The sequence below is a fragment of the Gobio gobio genome (assembly GCF_949357685.1).
Source record: "Gobio gobio genome assembly, chromosome: 9".
In the NCBI taxonomy this organism is placed as follows: domain Eukaryota; kingdom Metazoa; phylum Chordata; class Actinopteri; order Cypriniformes; family Gobionidae; genus Gobio; species Gobio gobio.
In genome coordinates, this window is record NC_137115.1 from 25,084,247 (window position 1) to 25,108,046 (window position 23,800).

Genomic DNA, 23,800 nt, shown 5'->3' on the forward strand with positions numbered 1-23,800 from the left:
CGGATGAAAACCGCTTCAGTGAGCTCAATTATAGTAACGCCATGTTTTTTTCTCAGTAACGCTAACGGCGTTGTAACGTGAGAAACAGTAATTCATTTGATTACTCATTACTGAAAAAAATTATTCCGTTAGTAACGCCGTTTATCTATAACGCCGTTATTCCAAACACTGACCATTAGCACTTCACCTTACTCTCTCCCACTCATTGTCTGGGTAAGTGTATAGGTGAGAAACTGTTGATGAGCCCATGACATCTTGTATCCTGCTATTTTCATGGTATTTTTCTCTTAAAGGGGTGATGAATTGAGAAATCAACTTTCCTTTGAGCCTTTGATATGTAAAAGTTCATCGTGATATAAGAATATCCTATAAGTTTCAGAGCTGAAAACGTCCTTTCAGATGGGCTATCACCGGCCTGCCGATGGGCTATAGTGAAATAACATTCCTTTCTTTCACGCACGCGTGTGTACGGTTCGCAGTTATATTCACTGATGATCGGGCCGGCCAAGTATTACAGAAATAACATTTCAATCAATCGCGGGTGGATGAAAGATGAATCATTGTGTTTGTTTGATAAAGACATTTTGCCTCAAAACCGAGGCCATTACTTACTCATTATGATGTTTTTGAATGTAAAAAACACGCAAACGTCATTAGTTGACCTCAGACCACAGTATAAATTTTTTTTAAAAGCCAGTTCATGACCCATTTAATTCCATATTGTGAGGCTCAATCAAAATCAGAGATTAAACTTGGAAAGTACCTTTTCTGTTCGTTCAAATAGTATTGTTTATTGAGACAATACATTGAAATACACATATACAAACAAAACACCTATAACATTTATGGCTGGTTTCACAGACACGGCTTAAGCCTAGTCCCAGACTAAAATGCATGTTTGAGCTGTTTTAACTGAAAGCAACTTGCTCTCTTAAAATATGTCAGTGCCATTGTTTTGTCTCAAGATGCACACCATGTAATGATTTTTTACTAAGGCACGTTTATAAAAGCTTCTTAAATATCCTAATTTAACTAAGGCCTAATCCTGGCTTAATGTAAACCCTGTTTGTGAAACCTGGCTTCAGAGTAGAATGTTTAATTAAACTAAATGCAGATTTTTGTTGTTATTGTGATAATAAATATTGCACTCAGTGAAATGTTGCCTTGCCACAAAAGCCTTGCATTTACAAACCTTATCTGGCCATCATGTTCTTTTTTGTATTTTTCTCAGGTTTAAGCAGAATGATGTAACATTTTGGGGTGAATATACACAGCAACAGGCCGTAACTGGATGCCAAAATTGCAAAAATCTCCACTGCCACGGTGTACTTCCCTGGTGAGCTGACGTATGCTGGCACAAATGCAATCCACACAGCACAGAAGATCAGCATGCTGAAAGTAATGAATTTAGCCTCATTGAAATTGTCTGGGAGCTTTCGAGCAAAGAAGGCCAGTAGGAAGCAGATTACTGCTAACAGACCAATGTAGCCCAGCACCAGTACAAACCCCACAACAGATCCCACTGTGCACTGCAGGATCACTCGAGCGCCAAGCTCACCTGCACTCTCTGTGGGCAGAGGGGGAGCCAGCAGCAGCCACAGCAAACAAATGACAACCTGAATCAGCGTGCAAAGCAAGATGCCTGCCCTCTGCGTGATGGGCCCAAAGTACTGCATCATGTTAGTTCCAGGCAGAGTGGCTCGAAAAGCCACCAGTACCACCACAGTCTTACTAAGGACGCAGGCGATGCAGATCACAAAGCTCACTCCAAACAAGGTGTGACGTAGCATACAGTTCCATGGCGCAGGCCGACCAATAAAAACTAGGACGCACAGGAAGCAGAGGGTGAGTGACACCAATAGCAGGAAGCTCAGCTCTGAGTTGTTTGCCCGCACCAGGGGTGTGTCACGATGATGGAAAAAAGCAGCCAGAACAGTTGTGGTAAGTGTCGCCCCAGTGACAGATAAGACTGTCAGGACAATTCCCATGGTATCTTGCATGGACAGAAACTCTACTACCTTTGGGATGCACCTTGTTCTTTCAGTGTTTGACCAGAACATATCAGGGCATCTTTTACACTCTGTAGAGTCTAGAAAAACATTATTGCTCATGGTTAAGGTCTATTTTTCATTACACCCTTTTTTTATGTTACCTACACAACTTTTGCAATGTCTAGCTCAATGTTAGAAAAGGTTAAGGTTAAGGTTAAAAAAGTTATTTCTATTCAATAAAAATGATAATTTAATCATGTTATTAATTACTATATATATGTAATACCTGTCGTGTTACTGACTTCTCCTGCTGCACAGGGAAGACAATCGAAGCAGCAGACAGGTTTTCCTTTTTGTACAGCCTTTCTAGTGCCTGGAAAACAGCTCACACTGCACACAGATACCGGAACCTTAATGACACAGGAAGAAACACAATTAGACTCACATCATCCTTCTAATAACACAATATTAGAGCACATAAAGAAGAGCAGAAAGAAAAGAAAATCCACACACACAATGCATTCCTCTTTTTCTATCAACGACACACTCTCATACACACAATCATATACTCATTCCCAGGACATATCTTTCCCCTCTCAGCAGGGTTTTGTCCATTAAAGGACTGTATCTGATCCATACTGAGAGGTTTGATAATGGACGCATTCACCTGCACACTTTGTGTACTCTTTTTTACAGAGTGCACTTGGAAAACATTACCACAAAAACTCATGCATTTACATTTTCATGTTCAGTACAGAATACAAGAATAAACCTAAAGCTAGAATGTTGTCATTAGTGAATGAGACTGTTTTTTGCCTGCTGATTTGTTTCTCCATCTTTTTTTACATAGCAAGAGAGCCCTACTGACCCATCATAGATAATAATAGAATATAAGAAGAATACATATATATAGCAGACAATGGTAAAAGCACAGAATGCCACTTGCATTTAAAAAAAAAAAAAAAAAGTTGTATAGGCAGCCACGTTGTAAACCCAGGACCTGTCGCATCAAAAGCAAGAATCATACCACTGGACTGACACATACAGTACTTTATCCGTATGTATTTCATTTTTGATTGTTAATGGGTTTTTTTTTCTGTTTTTTTTCTCACAAATGTTTGTAGGGTTAGAAAATAGTTTCAACATGGGTTGAAATAAATGTGTCTGGTGGGAGCATGTCATTTCATATCTTGCTAGTTCATAAGAATCACCACCAGATTTGATCTCAATATAACCCCTGATTACATGTGACAAATCAGGGGACTATGCAATGAAGATGGTTTAGGGGGATAGCCAGGTATGTTTAGTTTGCGCCAACCCAGAGTTCTAGGCACAATGAAAGTGGCTCATCTTGTTCAGTAGCTCAGTATGTTTTGCAAAATACTGAATACACTTCTCTACATTAGACACAGAAATCTAACATGATGTCACTTCTTTGCCATTTCAAGGCACTGCTTTCTAAAATACCACACCTATGAACCAGTTGATTAAACACGGCCATCTGGTGTGCAGACATGTATGTGCTTAATTGTAAACTCAACGATCAGGTGTTTTTTTTTTTTTGACGGCATTACGGTGGAGTCTCCAGCCCTATGTCAAGATAGCTCTCATTCAAGCCATGGGAGGCCTGAGACCTATCTGATGCAGGATCTGTGCAAGAATGGATTTGCCTTTCAAAAAAGTCTTCCCTCACTGTCTTGTAAGAGAGGACCTAGCCTGTGATGTAGATGAAGTGTTTTTTTTTTTTTTGTCCCCATAAATGTTTTGTTCATATACTATATTGTATTTAGAATATGTTCTGATTTTCAGTACAAGATGCAACCTTCGGAAATGCATGGATGTATTTTACAATGTGGAAAGAAATAAATATTTTCATCAATGTGCAGTGCGGATAATCGAAACTTCGAAACAAGTTATCCGCTTACTTACCCTTAAAAAAACATACTTGGGTATGTCACTTAACCTGCTTTCTAGAATACCCACCGGTCTTGTTTTGTGTTTGGTCAATATATCCATGTGATTTAATATAAAAAAAACTCAAACCCCAACTATCATTAGAGAAGTAGAAATGTTACAAATATTTAGGATTGAGCACAGCAAGTGGTTCAAACAGCTTTTAGTGATGATTATTCATTATAATGATTATAATTTGTCATTGTTAGACACCTAATCCAGTACACATGAGCAGTTTTAGTTTAACAATTATTATTAAACATTTAGTTTAAATTAACATAATTATATAAAGATAAAATGTAGTATAAATAAGATTTGGAATCAGTTGATTTAAAAATGACAACATGTGAGCTTACATGTCCGAGTCTCTGTATGCCTATATTACATGTCAGAGTCTCTGTATGCTATATATTATCTATATTATAATTATCTAAACTAATTTCATAACTTTCACTTACACTGATATAGCAAGATATTTTCTTCTTGCTGTGTAATGCATTTATGTCATTCTTATGTAATATTCTTCAATCTCTTAATCTTTGGCAGAAGATAAAAGAAATCTTGCTGACTCTATCGCGAGAGGTGAATCTATGTTTCAAGACACGTGATTGGCTGGTCGCTACAGATGTCACACACAAATATTTAAACTAAAAACATTTGAAATTATATAATGAATGAAAAGTCACTGGATTCTTACTTTGTCAGCCCAGCCACCAGCCCAAATCACTTTGTCAAGGTTTATGTTCAGCTCCTGGCCTGGTCCTTTGGCTGCATCAAACTGTCCAACCTGGACGAAATTCACTGTTCCACTTTCATCAACATGCCAGTTCATTATGTCATAAGAGGCAGATGGCTCACCATTATCTTCAAAATAAACCAGCTCACCCACTGGTGTTGTAAAGTTTACTGCTTTTAAGTAGTACAGAAGCTGTGAAAGGAAAAAAGCACAGATTATCTAATGCAGTGATTAATTTAAATGTGTCACTTAAATAATAATAAAAAAAAAATGTTTATTTCCCCTCCTGTCTGTACCTGTCTTGGCTTTATTTGAGTCACATCAGGACATTCTCCATTTTCAAACGGCCCACTACCAGGCTGACAGGCCATCATGTTGTGAATAGCATTGGCAATAGCATACACAGCCTTATACACATTGTAAGTAACTCTCAACTGTGAAACATCTATGTAGATGTGGCCATGCTTCTCCACATTCTCTGAGCCTGTGCACTTTGGTATTTTAAATGAAGGCTGCCAGTCCTGTGCCAACGAGCAACCAAATATTTCTTCCCAGACATCTTTTACAAACGGTTCATTTGGCATCTTCACAGGGCTCAGCTGGGCAAGATAAGCACCGAGACCCTGAATATCAGCTCGGCGCAGGGCAAAGCCGATTGTACCGGCTAGAAGAGGAACGCTTGCTTGCTCAAAGAACTGAATAGAGGTGCTCCAGGCCTCTGTGGCTATCCACTGCCTGTTGATCACATTCTGCACCACCACTTCCTTGAACAAGACTGCTATGTCAGGGGCAATGGCAAAAGTCACCACCACACGAGCTGTGGAACTCTTGATCCTCTCCACAGCTCGCCTGATCCTGCTTTGTGAGTGTGATTTAGGAATGAATTCCAAGTAGTCCACACAGATCCCTAAATGTTCCAGTTCTTTCAAGAGCAACTGCACACCACTTTTACCATATTCATCATCCCCTGCAACAACCCCTACCCAGGTCCAGTCCAGCAATCGCAGCAGACGGGCCATGGCCTTGGCTTGGAAGGCATCACTGGGAACAGTACGCAGGAAAGAGTGAAATCTGCGACTGTCACTCAGACAAGCACAGGATGCAAAATAACTCACCTGGACAGACAAAGCACAGAGACAAGATAAAAAAAAAAAAAACAAAAAAAAAACAAAAAAAACACTCTTTTTATGCTTAGAGACACTGTAGCTAAATTGTTACATATATATTAACCATTTAAATAATTAAAACTGTTTTCAGTAGACCTGTTTTAAAACTACAAATAACAGGTTCTTACACTCTAAAATGTACTATAGCAGCAAGTTTAGCATTTCAAAGTCACACCACGCTGTCATTGCCTACTGACATCATTATTGGCAACACTTGTTGCAAAAATCACCCCAAAACAAACAATGCATAAACATAATTGCCCCCCAAAAAAGATCAAATAGAAAGAAATAATCAATAATTGGGTTTCTGAGGGTTAATTCATTATACCATGGGGATATCAAAAACTCCCAGCGTGTCAGCCACCACTATTGAGGCAGAGGAACGAGCGTCACCGACAATGACAGGCACCATTGGAGACCCGTTGCACTCTGTGCCTGACACTATCTCCTCCTGTCCAGTTACCAGAGCTAAAGCAGCATTCAGTGTTGTGCCCTCAGCTAGGCAGGTATCGGTTACCAGGTACCCCAAAGTAATGTTTGGTAGCAGAACAGGGTCCCGATTAATCTCCTCCACGGTGAAGATCATAGCTTTGAGCCAGCGGTATGAACGAAGGTCAACACTAAAAGAGAATATAAAATGTAAAGTTTTGTAATTTGAGGAATAACTGAATTGGGTCAGTTCAGTAATAATCTATATGGAGGGAAACCAACCATCATCCTGATGTGATATGAAATCCTAGTATGTTGGAATATGCCCGATTAAAATACTGTTTCAGGCAACCTAAATTAGTTTATTAAATAAAAAATCAAATAAAGGTATTTTAGGCTGAGTAAAAGTCAGGGTGAAGTTATGTAATTACAGTTAACAAAGATCATCCATGAGAAACCATTTTGACATTTTGAATGTATAAACAATTCTACAAATAATTTGTATAATAAACAGTTCTACAACTCTACAAATTCCCTTATAGTTCATTTTAAATGCTCTCATTATACTTACCCCTGGCAGCGAGAATCCTGCTGCGTTTCAGTAAAAGCATGATCAGGTGCTGGTGCTTCATTATGAACTGGAAACAGACCACCAATTATCACATCTGCCTCTTTATACAAGCTCTCTGAAAAATATCTGCCCTTCAGACCACAGGAGAGGCCTGCACCACAATCCCTGATCATCTCAACTATGTTTGCCACCAGCCACAACCACAGGATCAATCCCATCACTTTACACACACACACAAACACACACACAGAGAGAGAAGGTGGGGAGGGAGAGAGAGAAGTGCAGGCTCACACTTTTCCAGTAAAGAAAGAAGGGATAGATGACAACTCCTCTTTTGTAGACTTTAATTTGCCTGGGGCAAAAGAACAGGCAACAGGAAAACAAACGAGTGAGGGATAATTGTATAAAGCCATTGGAGAGCACTAAAACTATATAACGTCACTGACTGTGTCCAGTCCATGCTCTTCAGATTTCTAGCCAGTGGCGGAAGTCAGAGCAACTCTGCATTTGCTGTGGAGGTCGCGAACAATGCCACACTGGGTGGGGGATGCCATTGCCTTAGTCTACGAGGGCGCGCAGTCAAGCTTCACCTCTAGGTGTTAGGGCTTATTCTAACAAAGGGGTCGCTTTCTCCCAAGCTTTGGCAATTGGCACCCCCTTGCAACAAATATGTGATGCGGCAGGCTGGTCCTCTGCACACATTCATCAGATTTTATAGTTTGGATGTTCATGCTACTCTGGACTCCAAACATCCAAAGCTCATGTCCGAGACCTTTAGCGTGCTTGTGAGAACACACTACATAACTGTGAGGCAGGGGCGGATCTACCGGGGTGGCAACCGCCACCATAAGAAAGACCATTGCCACCCCGTCTGCCCCCCCATCAGTGTATCCCAAATACCAAATGTATAAAATATAGTTTCCTCTACCGATTTACATCAGCGGCGCTTCAATGTGATGAGATAATAGCAAGAAAACACGTCTTTCTATTAGTGTGTAGTAGTCCAAATAAATGACTCTTATGAACTGCTTAGTGATCCGCAACGCAACCAGCGTGATCACGAATAGATCATAGGCTACTCCGTTTGCAATGCGTAGCCTATGCGGTGCGTATTTCCCCCGTGCCCATGTTAACCGGTTAACATGTTAAAATTCACACTGCACGCGTCCGTCAGTGCGTTCCCGGAGTGGTGTGTCTGCAGCAGAGCGCCGATCGTTTCCGCGCCGAGTCTATTTTTTTTGCTGTGCTGCACGCACTGAATTAAAGTGACAGATATGGAGAGCACTGTTTACATTAAAATAATCATGCATTGATGTGAAAATCTAGTAATTTCACCACAGATACATATAACTTAAAGTCTACTCTGTTTCAAAGTCAACACATGGCTTTTTTGCCTCGGATAAAACAAGGAAAAGGACACCTTAAAGGGATAGTTCACCCAAAAATGAAAATTTTACATGTATCTGCTTACCCCCAGGCCATCCAAGGTGTAGGTGTCTTTGTTTCTTCAGTAGAACACAAATGGATATTTTTAACTTCAACCGTTGCTGTGTGTTACTCATAGAATGCATGTCAATGGGGTCTAATTCTATTAGGGTAAAAAAAACATGCACAGACAACTTCAAATTAATCCATGCGGCTCGTGACGACACATTAATGTCTTAAGACACGAAACGATCGTTTTTTGAGAGAAGCCGAACAGTATTTATATAATTTATTACCTCAAATACAACACCATGTCCAACAGCCCCGAAAGCGCAGCACTTCCGGGAAAGAAGGTCAATGTAAACAATCTAGTGTAAAGACCTCACACACAGGAAGTGATGTCTCTACACTAGATCGTGTACATTGACCTTCTTTCCCGGAAGTGCTGCGCTTTTTTACGTTTCGATGTTGATTTTTTTAAACTCTCGCAGCAACAGAAAAGGCTTAAACCAATCACATACAAGGAAACAAAGGTCACAAAATGTCCAGTTGATGTCATTAGCTATTCAATCAACATTAACCTTTGCCAGCTATCGCATTCTCATGAGATTACAGCTTTAGTTGTAGTTACAAGTGTACAGCTGCAGCTGTGTTTGCCCACTGTAGGCTACAGACAACGATAACATTAAGCCTTAACATTAACCTTTTGAGTTAAAACTCATTGATATTTTTCTAAACCTAATTGTGTCCATGACTATGGAGAGTGAATGTGTTTCCGTCAGTACGACTGTGGGTGCACCCAAAACCGTCTTTTCGGTCTTTTAAAGAAAATGAAAAGCTCGTCTTCACTGAATGAGGAAGTGTCCATGTTTTATCAGCTGTCGCCGCAAATGTTTTGGAATGTTGGAGCTCTGAAACGTCGCAAATTCGTGTCGCGACTGATGCGAATGGTTTTGACGCGAACTATTCACACACAATTTTTCGCTTCGCTTTTTCATTACGCATCCGGTGTGAAAGGGCCTTAAGGTGGAGAAAAAAGAGTAGAGCTCTTTATCGCAATTCGTGTCCACCTGAGTTTATGTAATTCGCCTCCGTCCATTTTTCAATGACGTACGACTCGCATTTACTGGGGAATATCTGATTTGACTGCTTACATGGTAGACGCAAATGCACGTATCCGGATTTATTACCACATATGAGTGAGGCCTGAATCCGATCTGAGGATTTCGGAATTCATGTGTTTTTTTTCCTGTTTACATGTTCACGTCATATCCGAACTGTGCCACATGAGAGGGAAAAATCGGAATTGGGTCACTTGAACCATGCAGTGTAAATGGGGCCAGAGAGATAGATCTTGTATAAAAAAAAAATCGGATAATGAAGAAGTGAAGACTGGAAACAGTGGCAAGGAGAGGATCAAGGAGGCAAGTAAACATCAGGTAAGTAATAATCTAAAAGACTATGGTCTGAGCCATAGACGAGATTAGACAAAGTGTGTGTGGCGAGACCTTTTATCTGGTGCTGAGGTGATGGGTGACACTGGTGGTGATCAGTAATTAGGTGATGATCATGACTGGGAAATTTCTGATGTAAGCAGGTGAGCAGAAGGAGGGATGATGGAAAATGTAGGTGACAGAGCTAGTGACCGTGACAACTATATGTGTTGCATGAAGGTGGCTTTCTGCTGCTTGCAAACAGACTCTTTTGAGGGGACAGTTGATTACCATTAATTTGTTGCCTTAATTTCACACGCGAATACACTGCAGGCACACTTTGGCTTGTATCCAAGGTATATCATCAACACTATCATGCCTTACATATGTTTTATTGAATTAAATATATTATAATCGGCTAAAACATATGCACAGCTTACTTTACTTCCTGAACAAGTGCGCACCCAAATCCGTGTTGCTTTCTCATTCACGCGTGCAACTGAACTCTGACCACCTCTTTCAGGTAGTCTTGGGTTTGGTACCTCAGCGCAAGGGAAAGACACAGGCTCCCGTTTAGGCTTCCCAGTCCGCAGCTCTACAGATATAACTAATTTAGATAACTTAATCACGTAGCCGAGCCTGATGGTCCGAATGAGCCAGCGAGACGGACTAGGGAGCGCTATCCAGGCTCGCAGAGACCGTGCAAGTGGGACCAAAGGGACCAATGTGCACGTCAGGCTGCACTACTTCCCTGACTGTGATGCCGCGACGGCTCCCCCTGCGTGCTTCAGCACCAAGGATAGCATCCTTTTAAAAGAGCTACACAGATAGAGCTTGTGTCTTTTTCAAGATGACATTCTATCTGTGTGTTTCTGGATGCGGTGGTTATCTGTCACCGAGGGATGGTCACCAGCACTGTTCCTCATGTTTAGGCATTCAGCACGCTGAGGCAGCGCTGGTGGATGAATCATGTTCTCACTGCGGGAACATGACTATCTCGGAGTTGCGGTCGAGACTCCATCTTGCAAGGTGTGGAGTCCCCACGCCTCTGCCCAGATGTAACCCTCCACAGAGGGTTACTTCTGGCAGTAGCGTGGGTGATTTTAGGGTGGCGGTGAACCAACCAGGGAACCCTCACTCTGTCTGCACTTTGCAACAAGTAGAGCTGCCGTTGGAACGTGGTGGCCCACCCACGAGGTGTGCACTATCCGTATCCTTCGGGGCTCCTCTCGATGACCAGATGTCCATCGCTGCATCGGAGGGAGGGTCAGACTTCTCTGGAGATGACGTGTCGGCGCAGGGGGCTCCTTCGGGAAGATTCACTGTGCCTGATTCGGATCCGGACATGATGGCCATGCTTTCCCGGGCCACTGAGAGTGTCAGGCTTGTGTGGAACCCTACACCGTGTCCCGAACCCACAAGGCTGGACGATTGGTTTCTCAGGGTGGCCCGTGCAGGTGCTCAGCGCCCCACCCTGGAGCTTACAAGGTCATGGACGGCACCTTTTACTGCCAGAAACCGACCTGGTGGCTCCTCCTCCATCACCACCCTCAATGTCGGAGCTGCAAAGGGTGAACTGCTCTAATATGGCAAATATGGTCATTATATCAGTACTGCAATGCAATTTGGTTTAATTTATTTATTTAACCCCCTCGAGTCAGTGGTCGCTTTTTTTCTTATCAGTGCCAAAGAGACTCAAATAACTCCTTTTTTATCATTCAGGCAAGTATTATACATCATTATAATCTGTTAAGTTTAAATTTTTTAGTGTACAGTCACAATAAAAACAAAATGTTGTGCTTTTTGCAAAATAAAGAAATCAAACATGATGCGCGATCTGCAGCCTCTCTGTCAAAGACATTCATTCAGATAGTCTTCAGAAAAGATCCTATAGCTTAGTGAAAACTTATCACACAAACATGAGATAAATGTCTAAAGAAACATTGAAATGTCAGGTTTTAAATAATGTAAACCAAATCGAAAACAAATATTCTGTGTTTATGTAATCTGTTTGAAAACAGAGAGGTCAGTCGTTCCCGAGCATCTCATTATACGCTAATGCGACCACACCCACGGAGCACGCGTTCTATTGAGATTCAAATACTGAGGCTATCAAGAGTCGGCGCCCACATCTACTCAAACACACGCATCAAGTGCAGCGCTACACTTCAGCTACATCGTTTTGAGACGCATTGAATAATCCTGGAATAACCTCATGAAAAGCTGTTCATTTCTGAGAGCAACAGATTACGCTGCTGATTGTAAGGTAGGCTAAGTTTATTCTGTTAGCATCTGAATATTAAATGCAAAAACCTGCGCGAGGACGCACTGAAGCTTTCTTTGTTTAAATTAGCTCAAAATTACTGTCAGATATAAGTAATCACCTTGACAAACTATACATCATTAAAAAGATCTAAGACTCAAGCTTCCATCTTTTACATCTGATTTATTCTCAACGTCTTATAGTGACCGTAATTTGTTAATGTGTCAGGAGTTATGAATATGAAAACCGCATCGGTACCTTTTGATTGTAATATGAGCGTCAGCTGCTCTCATTCATAAAAAAACTCCTATATGCTTGTCATGAAGACTCGCGACAAAACAACATCCCTCAGGGCTTTTAGTTCAAAAGTGTGCAGATGAGGAGAAATATTGATAGATTCTCATATGTCTGTGTCAAATTTTTATACAGAGATGTATTATATATATATATAGTCCATATATGGCATACACGAAGAAGATATATACCATGTGACATTCCAGAAACTCCCTGGCATAAACAAAGCTTCCAGAGATCGCTTTAACATGCAGATAGACACGTTTGAAGACAATAAACACACAATCGTGACAATATATGGTTTATCTGTGTTCTTTATACCATGTTGGGTGTTTTCATAATAGATTATGAAATAATTATTTTTTGATCCGAAGCCAAATGAGATCCCAGAAGGTTATTTAAATTAAATTATTAATTTATAAAAGGTGATGGGAGGGGGGTAAAATTGTTTTAATTATGTGGAAATGAGTCTATTGATAATTTTGTACTTGATAATTTGCACAGCTGTGAATTTAGTAACTGTTAATTTATTGTATGTTTTATTTACCTGCCCAGGGACTACGGGTGGAAAATAGCAATTTGCTAAAACCCGGTGCAATGCATCTCTCCTTGTTATATACAGGGTTAATGTTTTATTGTGCACTGTCCCTGTTCAAATAAAAGAAATAATAATAATTGAATGAGAAGATGGCTCTGCCTGAATTGATCAATGATCTGCATATTATTATAAAACCTGCAGATAAAGGAGGGGCGATCATAGTCCAAGAAACGATTAAATATCAGCAAGAAATTCTCTCACAATTACAAAACACAAGGTTTAATAAGAAGCTTCCCAATGATCCAATAAATATTTATCAAACTACGGGATTGTCCTTTTAAGGAATGCGAAAACACAAGGTTGTATACCCATTTAGAATTTGACTTTTTGTATTGTCAACATCAGATAAGGCCTGTGATTTATACTCTTCCTAAGATCCATAAAAGGTTAACCCTTATGTGATGTTGGGGAAGTTTTATCCACTATGGGATGCTTTTGAGTCTTAATTTGGCCACAACTTTCTCTGTTTCAGCAAATGGAATGGTTTTTGGTGATAAATCTTATTTTGACACATATTTTGGGAAAATGCTTGGGAAAAAACTCAACAATACACTGTGGGCAAATTCCCTTTCGTTATTTTCATGGATGAAAACATCCACTAAATTAAACTGCTATAAAAATGTATCAGATAAATATTTTATTATAATTTTTTTTGCATAAATCTATTAATCAACCTCAGTCCTGATCAAAACTACTAAATGTTTAAAAAAAATTCAGGATTTTTATTCTTTAATTGCCAAGTTCATATGTCTCTGATTTGGTGGAAAAATTAAATTACTATTTTCAATATAAAAAGTGATTGTGGACTGGATTTTTAAAAAACTTTTATCACAGTCTTGGACATGTGAAAGATTAGTAACAACATTGGCTTTGATGCATTGTTAGTTTTTGTGAAGCATCAGATTTACATTTGTTCTCCCTCATTTACTGTTTGTGGCTTTTTTTTGCCCCATTGACTTCCATTATAACGATTTTTTTTAATTGCAAAGCCATGACACCATATAATCATGCATTCTTGATTGTTTGTGGTTTTCCCCTTTTGAGAAGAGGTAACATTTCAAATTTTTACAGTTGATCACCAGGTGGCACCATTAACCATTTAGATAGGCCTGTGCAACAAAGAGCTTAGTTTCTGGCTTTTACATGGAGTATAACAGCATATTATAGTGTGTGTGTGTGTGTGTGTGTGTGTGTGTGTGTGTGTGTGTGTGTGTGTGTGTGTGTGTGTGTGTGTGTGTGTGTGTGTGTGTGTGTGTGTGTGTGTGTGTGTGTGTGTGTGTGTGTGCGTTTGTGTGTGTGTGTGTGTGTGTGTGTGACAGAGAGAGAGAGGCCTTTGCGCACTTACCTTGATGCGTCTAAGAGTACATGGAGTAAACAAAAACAAAGTAAGTGTATTTATGCACCAGCTGCCCTTTGATGGTGAGAAGTACAGACTAAACAAAAACAAGGTAAGTGGATTTAAACACTTGCATGCCATCCTGCTGGTCATTTGATGGTGAGAAGTCGACTTGTACTGAAGTTTTAGAAATGATTATGCAGCCTGACCCCTCCAGCGAGCTGCAGGATGTATTGTCTTCTTCCTCTGACACCACAGACTCAGGAGAGTCAGATCCTGATTTTGTTGTGGCACCCTCATCATCCTCTCCAGCTTCCACTGAAGGCGAGGAGGATTCAGAGGATCCTGGATCTGGGTGAATTGGGAGAAACGGCGAAGTGTGGTTTTCTACCAACGTGGAGACAACCTTTCTTCAGCCTGCCAGAGGCGTGACTCCAGAGCCGACGCGTTATGCCATCACAAGGGTCCAGAACGTGGATTCTTTGTTCAATCTGTTTTTTAAGGAGGAGATGATTGACCTCAATGTCAGCATGACCAACCTCCATGGGCGCCTCACAATGAGAAACTGGACCGGAGTGGACTCCACAGATCTCCATGCCTACATAGGGCTACTGAGATTTTGGCCGGCGTCTACAGGTCCAGAGGGTAGTCCACACATGTGCGCACACTGTGGGATTATTGCAGTGGTCGTGTGATTTTCAAAGCCACCATGTCCCTCTCAAGATTCCATGAAATCAGCAGAGCTCTGCGTTTTGACGACAAGCTGCAGAGACCAGCTCGTCATAGAGAGGACATGCTTGCCCCCATCAGATCCCTGTGGGATAATGTGTTGGCCCTGGAGTTACACATCTGGCAGGCTGAAGAAAGGGAGTTGTCTCTACGTTGGTGGAAAACCAAACTTTGCCGTTTCTCCCAATCCACCCAGATCCAGGATCCTCTGAATCCCCCTCGATTTGATGAGGGTGCCACAACAAAATCAGGATCTGACTCTCCTAACTCTGTGGTGTCAGAGGGAGAAGACAATACATCCTGCAGCTCGCTGGAGGGGTCAGGCTGCATAATAATTTCTAAAACTTTGGTACAAGACCTTGACCATCAAATGACCAGCAGGATGGCATGCAAGTGTTTAAATCCATTTACCTTGTTTTTGTTTAGTCTATACTTCTCACCATCAAAAGGCAGCAGGTGCATAAATACACTTGCTTTGTTTTTGTTTACTCCATGTATTCTTAGACGCATCAAGGTAAGTGTGCAAAGACCTTTCTCTCAATCACACACACACACACACACACACACACACACACACACACACACACACACACACACACACACACACACACACACACACACACACACACACACACACACACACACACACACACACACACACTATGCTGTTATACTCTTTATAACTCCATATAAAAGCCATAAACTAAGCTCTTTTTTGCACAGGCCTATCTAAAGGGTTAATGGTGCCACCTGGTGATCAACTGTAAAAATTACAAATTTTACCTCTTCCCAACAGGGAAAACGGCTCGGGTTATGTCTATAACCCTTATTCCCTGAGAAAGGGAATGAGCACTGCGTCGGAACGACAAATTTGGGGATGCTCCCTTAGCAACAGCGTATCTGAAGTCTGAATGAAACTATTCCAATCCTGATTGGTGTTGCGTCATGACGTAGTATGTGATGGGTAATGTCAGTTATCGCGATCAAGCAAGCGCTCCAGGCGTGACGAGGTGTGGCGCCAAGACGCAGTGCTCATTCCCTTTCTCAGGGAACAAGGGTTATAGACATAACCCGAGCCGTTCCCTTTCGAGGGAACTCGCACTGTGTCAAAACGACGAATTTGGGGAATGAGTACCCACTAGGCCACACCGAGGGTAGCGCCTGCCCTAGTGTGAAGCTGGAAACCCAGGCACAACTAGGACTGGAGCACCCTAGCGCCAGGCGTTGTAGGGAGGTTCAAGCTGTAAAATCTTATAAAAGTGTGCACCCAGCTGCCTCGCAGATATCCTGCATCGGGACTCCAGAAAGGAGGGCCACCGAGGAGGCCATGCCCCTGTGGAATGGGCCCTACGGCCATCGGTGAAGGCAAATTGCGCATCTGATAGGCCGTGGCTATAGCCTGGACAATCCAATTACTGATTGTCTGAGTCGAAGCAGGCAGCCCTTTCTTGGGTGAACCAAAGCACACTAACAGCTGTTCTGATCTCCTCTACTGCGCAGACTTCTCCAAATATATTCTGAGAGCCCTGACCAGGCAGAGCAGGTGAAGTCTCCCTTCTTCCGCCGTCACGTGAGGCGGAGGATGGAATACCTGAAGAACCAATGACCTGGCTCCACTAGATGGCACCTTAGGCACGTAGCCCGGCTTAGAATGTAAGATGGCCTTAACTCCACCAGGGGCAAACTCCAGGCAAGTCGGCGTCACTGCCAAGGCCTGAAGGTCCCCACTCTCCTCAGAGAAATGATAGCAAGGAGAAAGGCCACCTTAAGGGTCAGGTTCTTTGCCTCGGTTCTTTGCCTCAGCCGACTCCAGTGGCTCAAAGGGGGCCTCAGCCAAACCTTCAAGTACCAGTGCCAGATCCCAGGTTGGAACTCTGGAACGTGCCGCCATTTACGGAGACGAAAATCCCACTTTTCATGCAGTTAACAAACTGACATCTTACACTTTCAGTCCAGAGGAAATATCCTCATAAGCGGATATTTAAATGCCAGGACAGGGAGAGAAATTGATTAAAGGTCCCATGGCATGGCATTTTTCTATTATTTTCTGTTTGCTGATTTGTACTTATATTGTTAGTATGATTTTTACATCAAAAATGTCATAATTTAGAAATAAAAAGCATTTTTTCTATAGCCTACTGTAATTACCCCTCTGGCTGAATGTTCTGTTTCAAGGGGCGTGTCTGCTGTGAGACTTCAGTGAAAACGCCCACTGTTGTGATTGGCTGACATCTTTGCATTTGAAATGAGTGTTAGATTATGTTGCAGAGGGGGCGTGGTTTAGAGATGCGCGGTTGGTGGTTACAGCCGCGGACTCCACGGATAAACAGCGGATCGGGCGGATGACGTGACGAAAAATAATATTTGAATTAAATTCGGGCGGGTGGTTGAACCAATCATATTAAAAATATATGTGTACATTGTTAAATATTGTTATCTGACTATACCTACATCCAAAAAAATCGAGCACACTTTGAAATAGTAAAATTTTCATCAGGCAGTAATATGGCTAGTCGAGTCTATGCAGATCGACTGCTTGTTATTATCAGAGATGGCAACGTTGGCGAAGGAGGTACGTGACAAACTCAAAAAAGGAGAATTAAAAACAAAGGAAATAGAAGGTCAGAAAAGTGTTGCCTGAAATAAGTTTTACAAAGTGGTAAATCAGGATGACACCAGTGCAGACTATGTAATTTGCAAAACCTGCGAAGCAGTTTATGTTCATGACAGCCACAAGACGGTACGTCTAACATGGTGCATCACAAGTGTGCTGCTAAACCTCAAACGTGTGAGTGAACCTCAAAAGTGAAATAGGCATTTAGTAGTAGGCTAAACAGCAGCATGTTGAAATGATGTGCCAAAATGCGTTTTCTATTAGGCTACAATGAAAATATTGTACAGTACAGTGCGCTTAATTTAGGCTATTTATTTATTTTTGTCCCTGTGCGCCGATCAGAGACGGAGTTCACTGCTGATATTCTGAGAGCTTTCTAGTCTCGCGGCTATCATCAGCAGTGCCTTGCATCGTCCAATCAGCGGATGGCGGGCGGGTGAGGTTTTGAAAATTGGTCAAAAACGTTGGTGCAGATGGATGGCGGACGGATGATGAGTTTTGTGATGCGGTTGCGGATGAAATAATAGCCTATCCGCGCATCTCTAGCGTGGTTTAGCGAGGCACTGCACGCACTGCATGCATGAGAGAGAGAGACTGACTGGGCACTCGTGAAGAGCTGGAGGAAGTTTTATTGTACTTGAGTTGAGAGCGCTGTTCTGTTAGCGCAAGCTTATTTGTATCTGAGAGTTCTGAATAAACAGTCCCAGTCACGTCCACCTTATTCTACAAACTTTGTAACACATGCAATGTACCATTACAGCCGTCAAGATGAACGAATCGTCAAAGTGTGGATTATAGCATTATTTTATGAATGTTCCTATTCCCTATTCCTATCACATGAAAAGCTGCAGTGATGAGCATTGAGTAGACAGACAGTCTGTTGATCGTGTGAATGCAGTGATCTCGTCATTGCAACGCGTTTTCTCTCACAAAATACTTTCACCACAACTAACAGCAAACACAACGTCGAAATGAATACAGTAAGAGCTTCGCTGTGCTGCAAAACAGCGTCATTCATTATAACGGGAGTTTGGGCAAGTGTGCAGATATGTGACGTGTGATTGACAGCTCAGAACATTATAAAGAGTGTTCTTTGATTGCTCTCTGTAGTTAAATCACTTAAATAACAGATTTTTTTCATGCTACTAACAGAAACGATCGTTTTAGTCACTGCCTTGATTCACTGATGCACCAAGAAACAACTATGATAGTTAAATAAACATGAATGGAAAACTAATGTTAAAGCTCTGTAATGGTTTAGGGCTGTACATCATTAATGGCAGAACTAGAGGAGATACATTAGGCATATTCACTTACTGCTCCAGATTAGGAACCAGTTTGGTTGATTATTCAACAGATTTTCATCCAAACTTTATTAATGCATTCACAGTCAGACCTCAACTCCCAATTTCCGATCACTGCCAAACTGTGCTTTATCTGAAACCACCACGTGAAAGGACCAAAACGTCTCCCCTCCAATCTGAAAAACTGTTCCCTTTGAAACCTAAACTCAAGATGAATCAATCCAGCTCTGAACAATTAAAAGAAAACATAAACAGTCCTACTATATTAAAAATGCTGGATGGTTTTATGTCCACTGAGTTCACTCTAGATGGTAATGGAATACATTTAGCAACAAAAAACGTATATATTCAAAACATTGGCTACTCTATCTAACATTAAACAGCAAAGCAAACCTAAAACAAATCAGCAGAAAATAGGAAAGGATGTTTGGTTTGATGATGAATGTGCAGGTCTCAGAAAAGAACTAAGGAGACCGAGGAGACTTTGCATGTCGCGCTCCGCCCCGCACTGCGGGTATAAACAGGAAGCGAGAGCAGCACACTATTGTTTTTCACTGAGGAGCCGAACTAGTGACTCGGCCATGCAGTGATGGTACAGCAACTGTGGCGACGGGACGTACGTCTCCCTTCCCTCCTTCAGGGAACGAGGGTTACCATACGTAACCGAGACGTTCCCTTTCAGTCGGTCACGTTCAACGTACGTCGGACATCACCGACGAATTGGGATCCCTTTGGAAAACGCCACAGTTACTTCCACTTCCAGCGCCCAGCAAAGAGCCCCTCAGACCCCATCTGTTCCGGGCGGGAAAACTCATGCAGGGAGAGTCACACTGCTGTTCCGCAAGACCCACTCAGCAGACTATTGGATAACGCTGGGAAGCGTGCCCGGAGGGCCGCTGCGGAAGCCACATCATGCCCGGAGGTAGTTACCATGTGGAGAATACACGTATGGACTGGCCTTGGGCAGTGCAACATACGGAAGTCCCAGGGGTGGCTCCGGCCAATTATGGCGGGAGAACAACACCGTACTGGGACGGCAGAGGAGCTCTGCCGGGGGAAAGACACGAGCTCACCGTAGGGAGCTGAACCGTGGAAGAACACATATGGGACCGCCGTGGGGGTCACAACATATGGAACCCAGCCTAACACAAGTTCCACCAATGCATACGAGTGTTAAACCTGGCGTCGGACACTCTGCCATGTCTGACTACCGCGGGTTGCGGAGGACTCGACAGGGTTCGCCTAAGCTTAGGGGAACTCGACTGGAGCAGATAAGCGCACATATCCGTTCCATGGGGAAGGGAATGGCGCAGCAAGCCGACACTAGAACGGGCACTCCGGTGTTACTGACTATGGGAAGCGAGCACACGGGAAGCTACCAGCTCTACACGCAGGCTATAGAATCTAGCGAACGTGTTAGGTGTCGCCCAGCCCGCAGCTCTAAAATATCTGTCAACGAGGCGCCACGAGCCAACGCCCAGGAAGAAGCAACACCCCTAGTTGAGTGGGCTCTCAACCCGAGCGGGCAGGGCACGTCTTGGGTTTCATACGCCAAGACAATGGCATCCACTATCCAGTGGGCCATCCTCTGCTTGGAGACAGCTTTTCCCTTCTGCTGTCCTCCGTAACAGACGAAGAGCTGCTCTGAGGTCCTGAAGCTTTGCGTTCTGTCGACGTAAGTCCGCACACTGTCGTCCTCGCACCGCTGAGAAGAGGGTAAATGGGAGTGGCGAGGCTTTGTAGCGTCACACACTGCCATTCTCGCCCTCTTGTGGGGAGGGGAATGAGAGCGGCGAGGCTTTGTAGCGTCACACACACTCCATTCCCGAACTCCCGAGACCCAGAGGTATTGGAACTGCTCTTAAGAATTTGGGTATCAATGGCTGTTTTTAACACCAGTGGCAGAACAGAATTACCAATGGTTTTCCACCCAGCCCTCCTCCGGGGGAAGAGCAGCTCCTGACCAAATCCGGGTCAATGGTGTTTCTGAACCAGGGTGGACATCGTCTGGCCAAGGGCCAGCGCTGTGCGCAGCTCAACCTCGGCTCAGAACTACCCTCGTGCACTAAGCAGGGTGGAGGTGGCCTGCCAGTGGCACTGCCACCCCACCGATGAGGGTAGTGAGAGAGAGGAAAACTTTATACAGATTATGGCCCTTTTGGTGTTCCATATTTCACTATGCCTCAGCAACCCGGGAAAGCATGGCTGTCAAGTATGAATCTGATTCAGCATGAGCACCCACTATTATAGTGGGAATCTCAGCATCACCATTTCCAACATATAACAGCCCTCTCTCCGATGCAACAATTGACATCTGTCCTCTGCTAGAGCCCCAAATGAAACGCTAGATCCTTTTTTTTTTTTTTTAAGGACCAGCAATCCCATCTGTAAGCTACCAGCAGGCATGTGAGATAGTGGGCGTGGCCGTGAGATGGCACACGGCGCGCTGAACACTCAAGCCCTTATGAAAAAGGCAAGATGAACAACGCGCCGACGTGGTTATGCTCTGATGAGAGAGCATAGACCACCCACGAACACAGTCTTAACCTGCTTGCGATGCGATAGAGGAGTGGGGGGCCCACGGAGATGTACTCGGCAGGGGAAGCCTCACTGTAAACCACAGGTCACCCAGGCTTATCAGCCAAAATAGCCCCTTTTCTGGTGCACCAGAAAAGAAACTAGATCGGGGTATAAGCGAAGGGACTCAACCCCGTTTGAGGTTTCATAGTCTCGACCACGCACCTGTGGCACCGAGTGCCGTGGCAACCTGCGCTGTCACCCGGCAGCTAGACGGCACACGCCGTGATCCCATTCCCCTGAGAGAACACGGATCACCCACGAACGCAGTCTCAACATGTTTATGCGAGAGGGATCGTGGCCGTCAGGACAGGAAACAACTGCATCCAGAAACGCACGGGTGGAATGACGTCTTGAAAAAGATGCAGTGTCACACCCGTGTTGCTCTTTTGTGAGGAAACGCTCTTTCAACAGTGCTGAAGCACCCAGTGGAAGACCGCGGCAGCACACAGGAGATAGTGCAGTCCTGTGTCTGCACTCACTGAGACAAACGCCCTCACCAAACCGACAGTTGCTGTGAGAACAGGGATTTTTTTTATGCTGATGCAGCGGTGAGCACGCTGTCGCGCTGATTGTGCCTTTTCGCCAACACAAAGCGTCCCTCTCGTTCTCTGGAGTATCTCTCTGTAGATAGGCTCTCTTTTAGAAAAGCAGTCTTGCTTCATCAACGCTGTTCGGCTCCGAAGTGAATGACAATAGTGTGCTGCTCTCGCTTCCTGTTCATACCCGCAGTGCGGGGCGGAGCGCGAGATGCAAATCTCGCACGCCAATGGCCTTTTGGCCTGTTCTCTATATCTCGAAGCTGATAGGGGCTCCCTGAAGTGATCCCAATTCGTCGGTGATGTCCGACGTACGTCGAACGTGACCGACTGAAAGGGAACTAAAATTAAAGAAAGCACGTGGACAAGACAACATTAGTAATGAAATGCTTTAACTCAGTAGTCCCAGCATGATTAACCTCTTGCCTGTCACTCCCCATTTTGGCAAGTGGAGCATTTTGACATACCCCAAATAAAAGGGCTGCTGCTCGCAAGTCTTTCTGAATATACAACTTAAGTAACATATCTAGAAAGCCAACGCTTAAGAGTTTACAATTCAAGACTCAGAATTACTCAGACTGTTATTAATATGGAGATATAGGCTCAAACATTAAAACAAAAATAAAAATATTAATAATATACTTTTAAATGTATACAAATATTATGTGAATGTAGTATAACAACTGATAACCACAATTAAAGTGAAGCCACAAGTGTGGTCATGCTTCATTTCAAATCTGAGGATGAAATCTCGAAAATTATGCATTTTATGAAGCATATTGTAAGACTATGTCATGTGAGTTTTTAGTGAATACTAAGATAAGATGCTATCATTACAGTATGATATTGGCCTGTAAAACACATACTTGCAGTCTACTAACTAGTCTTTCAACTGCTTAATTCATACTCTATTATTTTCACCCAATGAGCCTTTCACACATCTTTCATGAATGACGTAAACCTCATTATCCTTTTATAGTAATTATTTTGTTTTGTATTGAGTCATTATAACCTATTCAGACATTCTGGATCGGCCATCAACCCCACCTTCATTCCACTTTACATTAAAACATACTATCTGAAGTCTTTCTAGCAAACAAACAAACAAAAAAATATAATCTGAATATCTGAAATATAATATAGCTCCTGGCTGTCACAGATGCATCAGCGTCAGACCTCTACACTCCACCCATCCGCTCCGCTTCACCCGAGTTCTGATTCATCGCACCTGTGTTCATCACCTGTCCCTAATTCCCTATCACTGCACTTCCTGTTATAAGCACCTTCAGTCTCTTCAGTCATTGTCAGGTCTCGTCGATGCTACATCGCCATACTGACTCACTCACTCGATCCTTACCTTCTGACGACTTACCTGTGTTCCTTCATCCGACGATCCTTCCTCAACCAGCCTGCCTTCTTCAGATCACCTGCCTTGAACCTTCACCATCCCGACTTCCATCCTGCATCAGATAAGAGACTCATTCAGAACACTTCATCAGTTACCGCTCCAGTTATCTCATCACTTCTTCCTGTCTGCCGTGACCATTATATGTTTGTGTTTAATAAATATCCTTTCAACTTACCTGTTTGTGTCATTCAGCAACCCTGACAGAAGACCTGACCAAACATGCACAAACCATCTGGTCACGGCGACGGAGAAGCCTCCACGCCGATCTTCACCACCGGATCCTCACCTGTCACTTCATCACCCACCATCAATCCTTCTTCGTCTGCCTCTGTCAGTCTCATGGCCCGGCCAGCGCCCTTCTCAGGCGAGGAGGGGGAGTGCAGCGGATTTCTCCTGCAGTGCGAGCTGTTCATGGAGATGAACGCATCACAATT

The 23,800-nt window shown here is 43.0% G+C and overlaps 1 protein-coding gene across 1 annotated transcript; it reads right to left on the reverse strand.

Moving 5' to 3' along the window:
* Positions 1-1,193: 1,193 nt before the first annotated feature.
* LOC307131977 (extracellular calcium-sensing receptor-like) lies at positions 1,194-7,064 on the reverse strand (the record flags this gene model as incomplete). The annotated part of the gene is made up of 6 exons (XM_079826112.1): positions 1,194-2,089; positions 2,278-2,401; positions 4,642-4,872; positions 4,977-5,795; positions 6,175-6,466; positions 6,847-7,064. 6 exons carry the CDS (start codon positions 7,062-7,064, stop codon positions 1,194-1,196), a joined length of 2,580 nt encoding a protein of 859 aa, XP_079682238.1.
* Between the last annotated feature and the right edge of the window lie 16,736 nt (positions 7,065-23,800).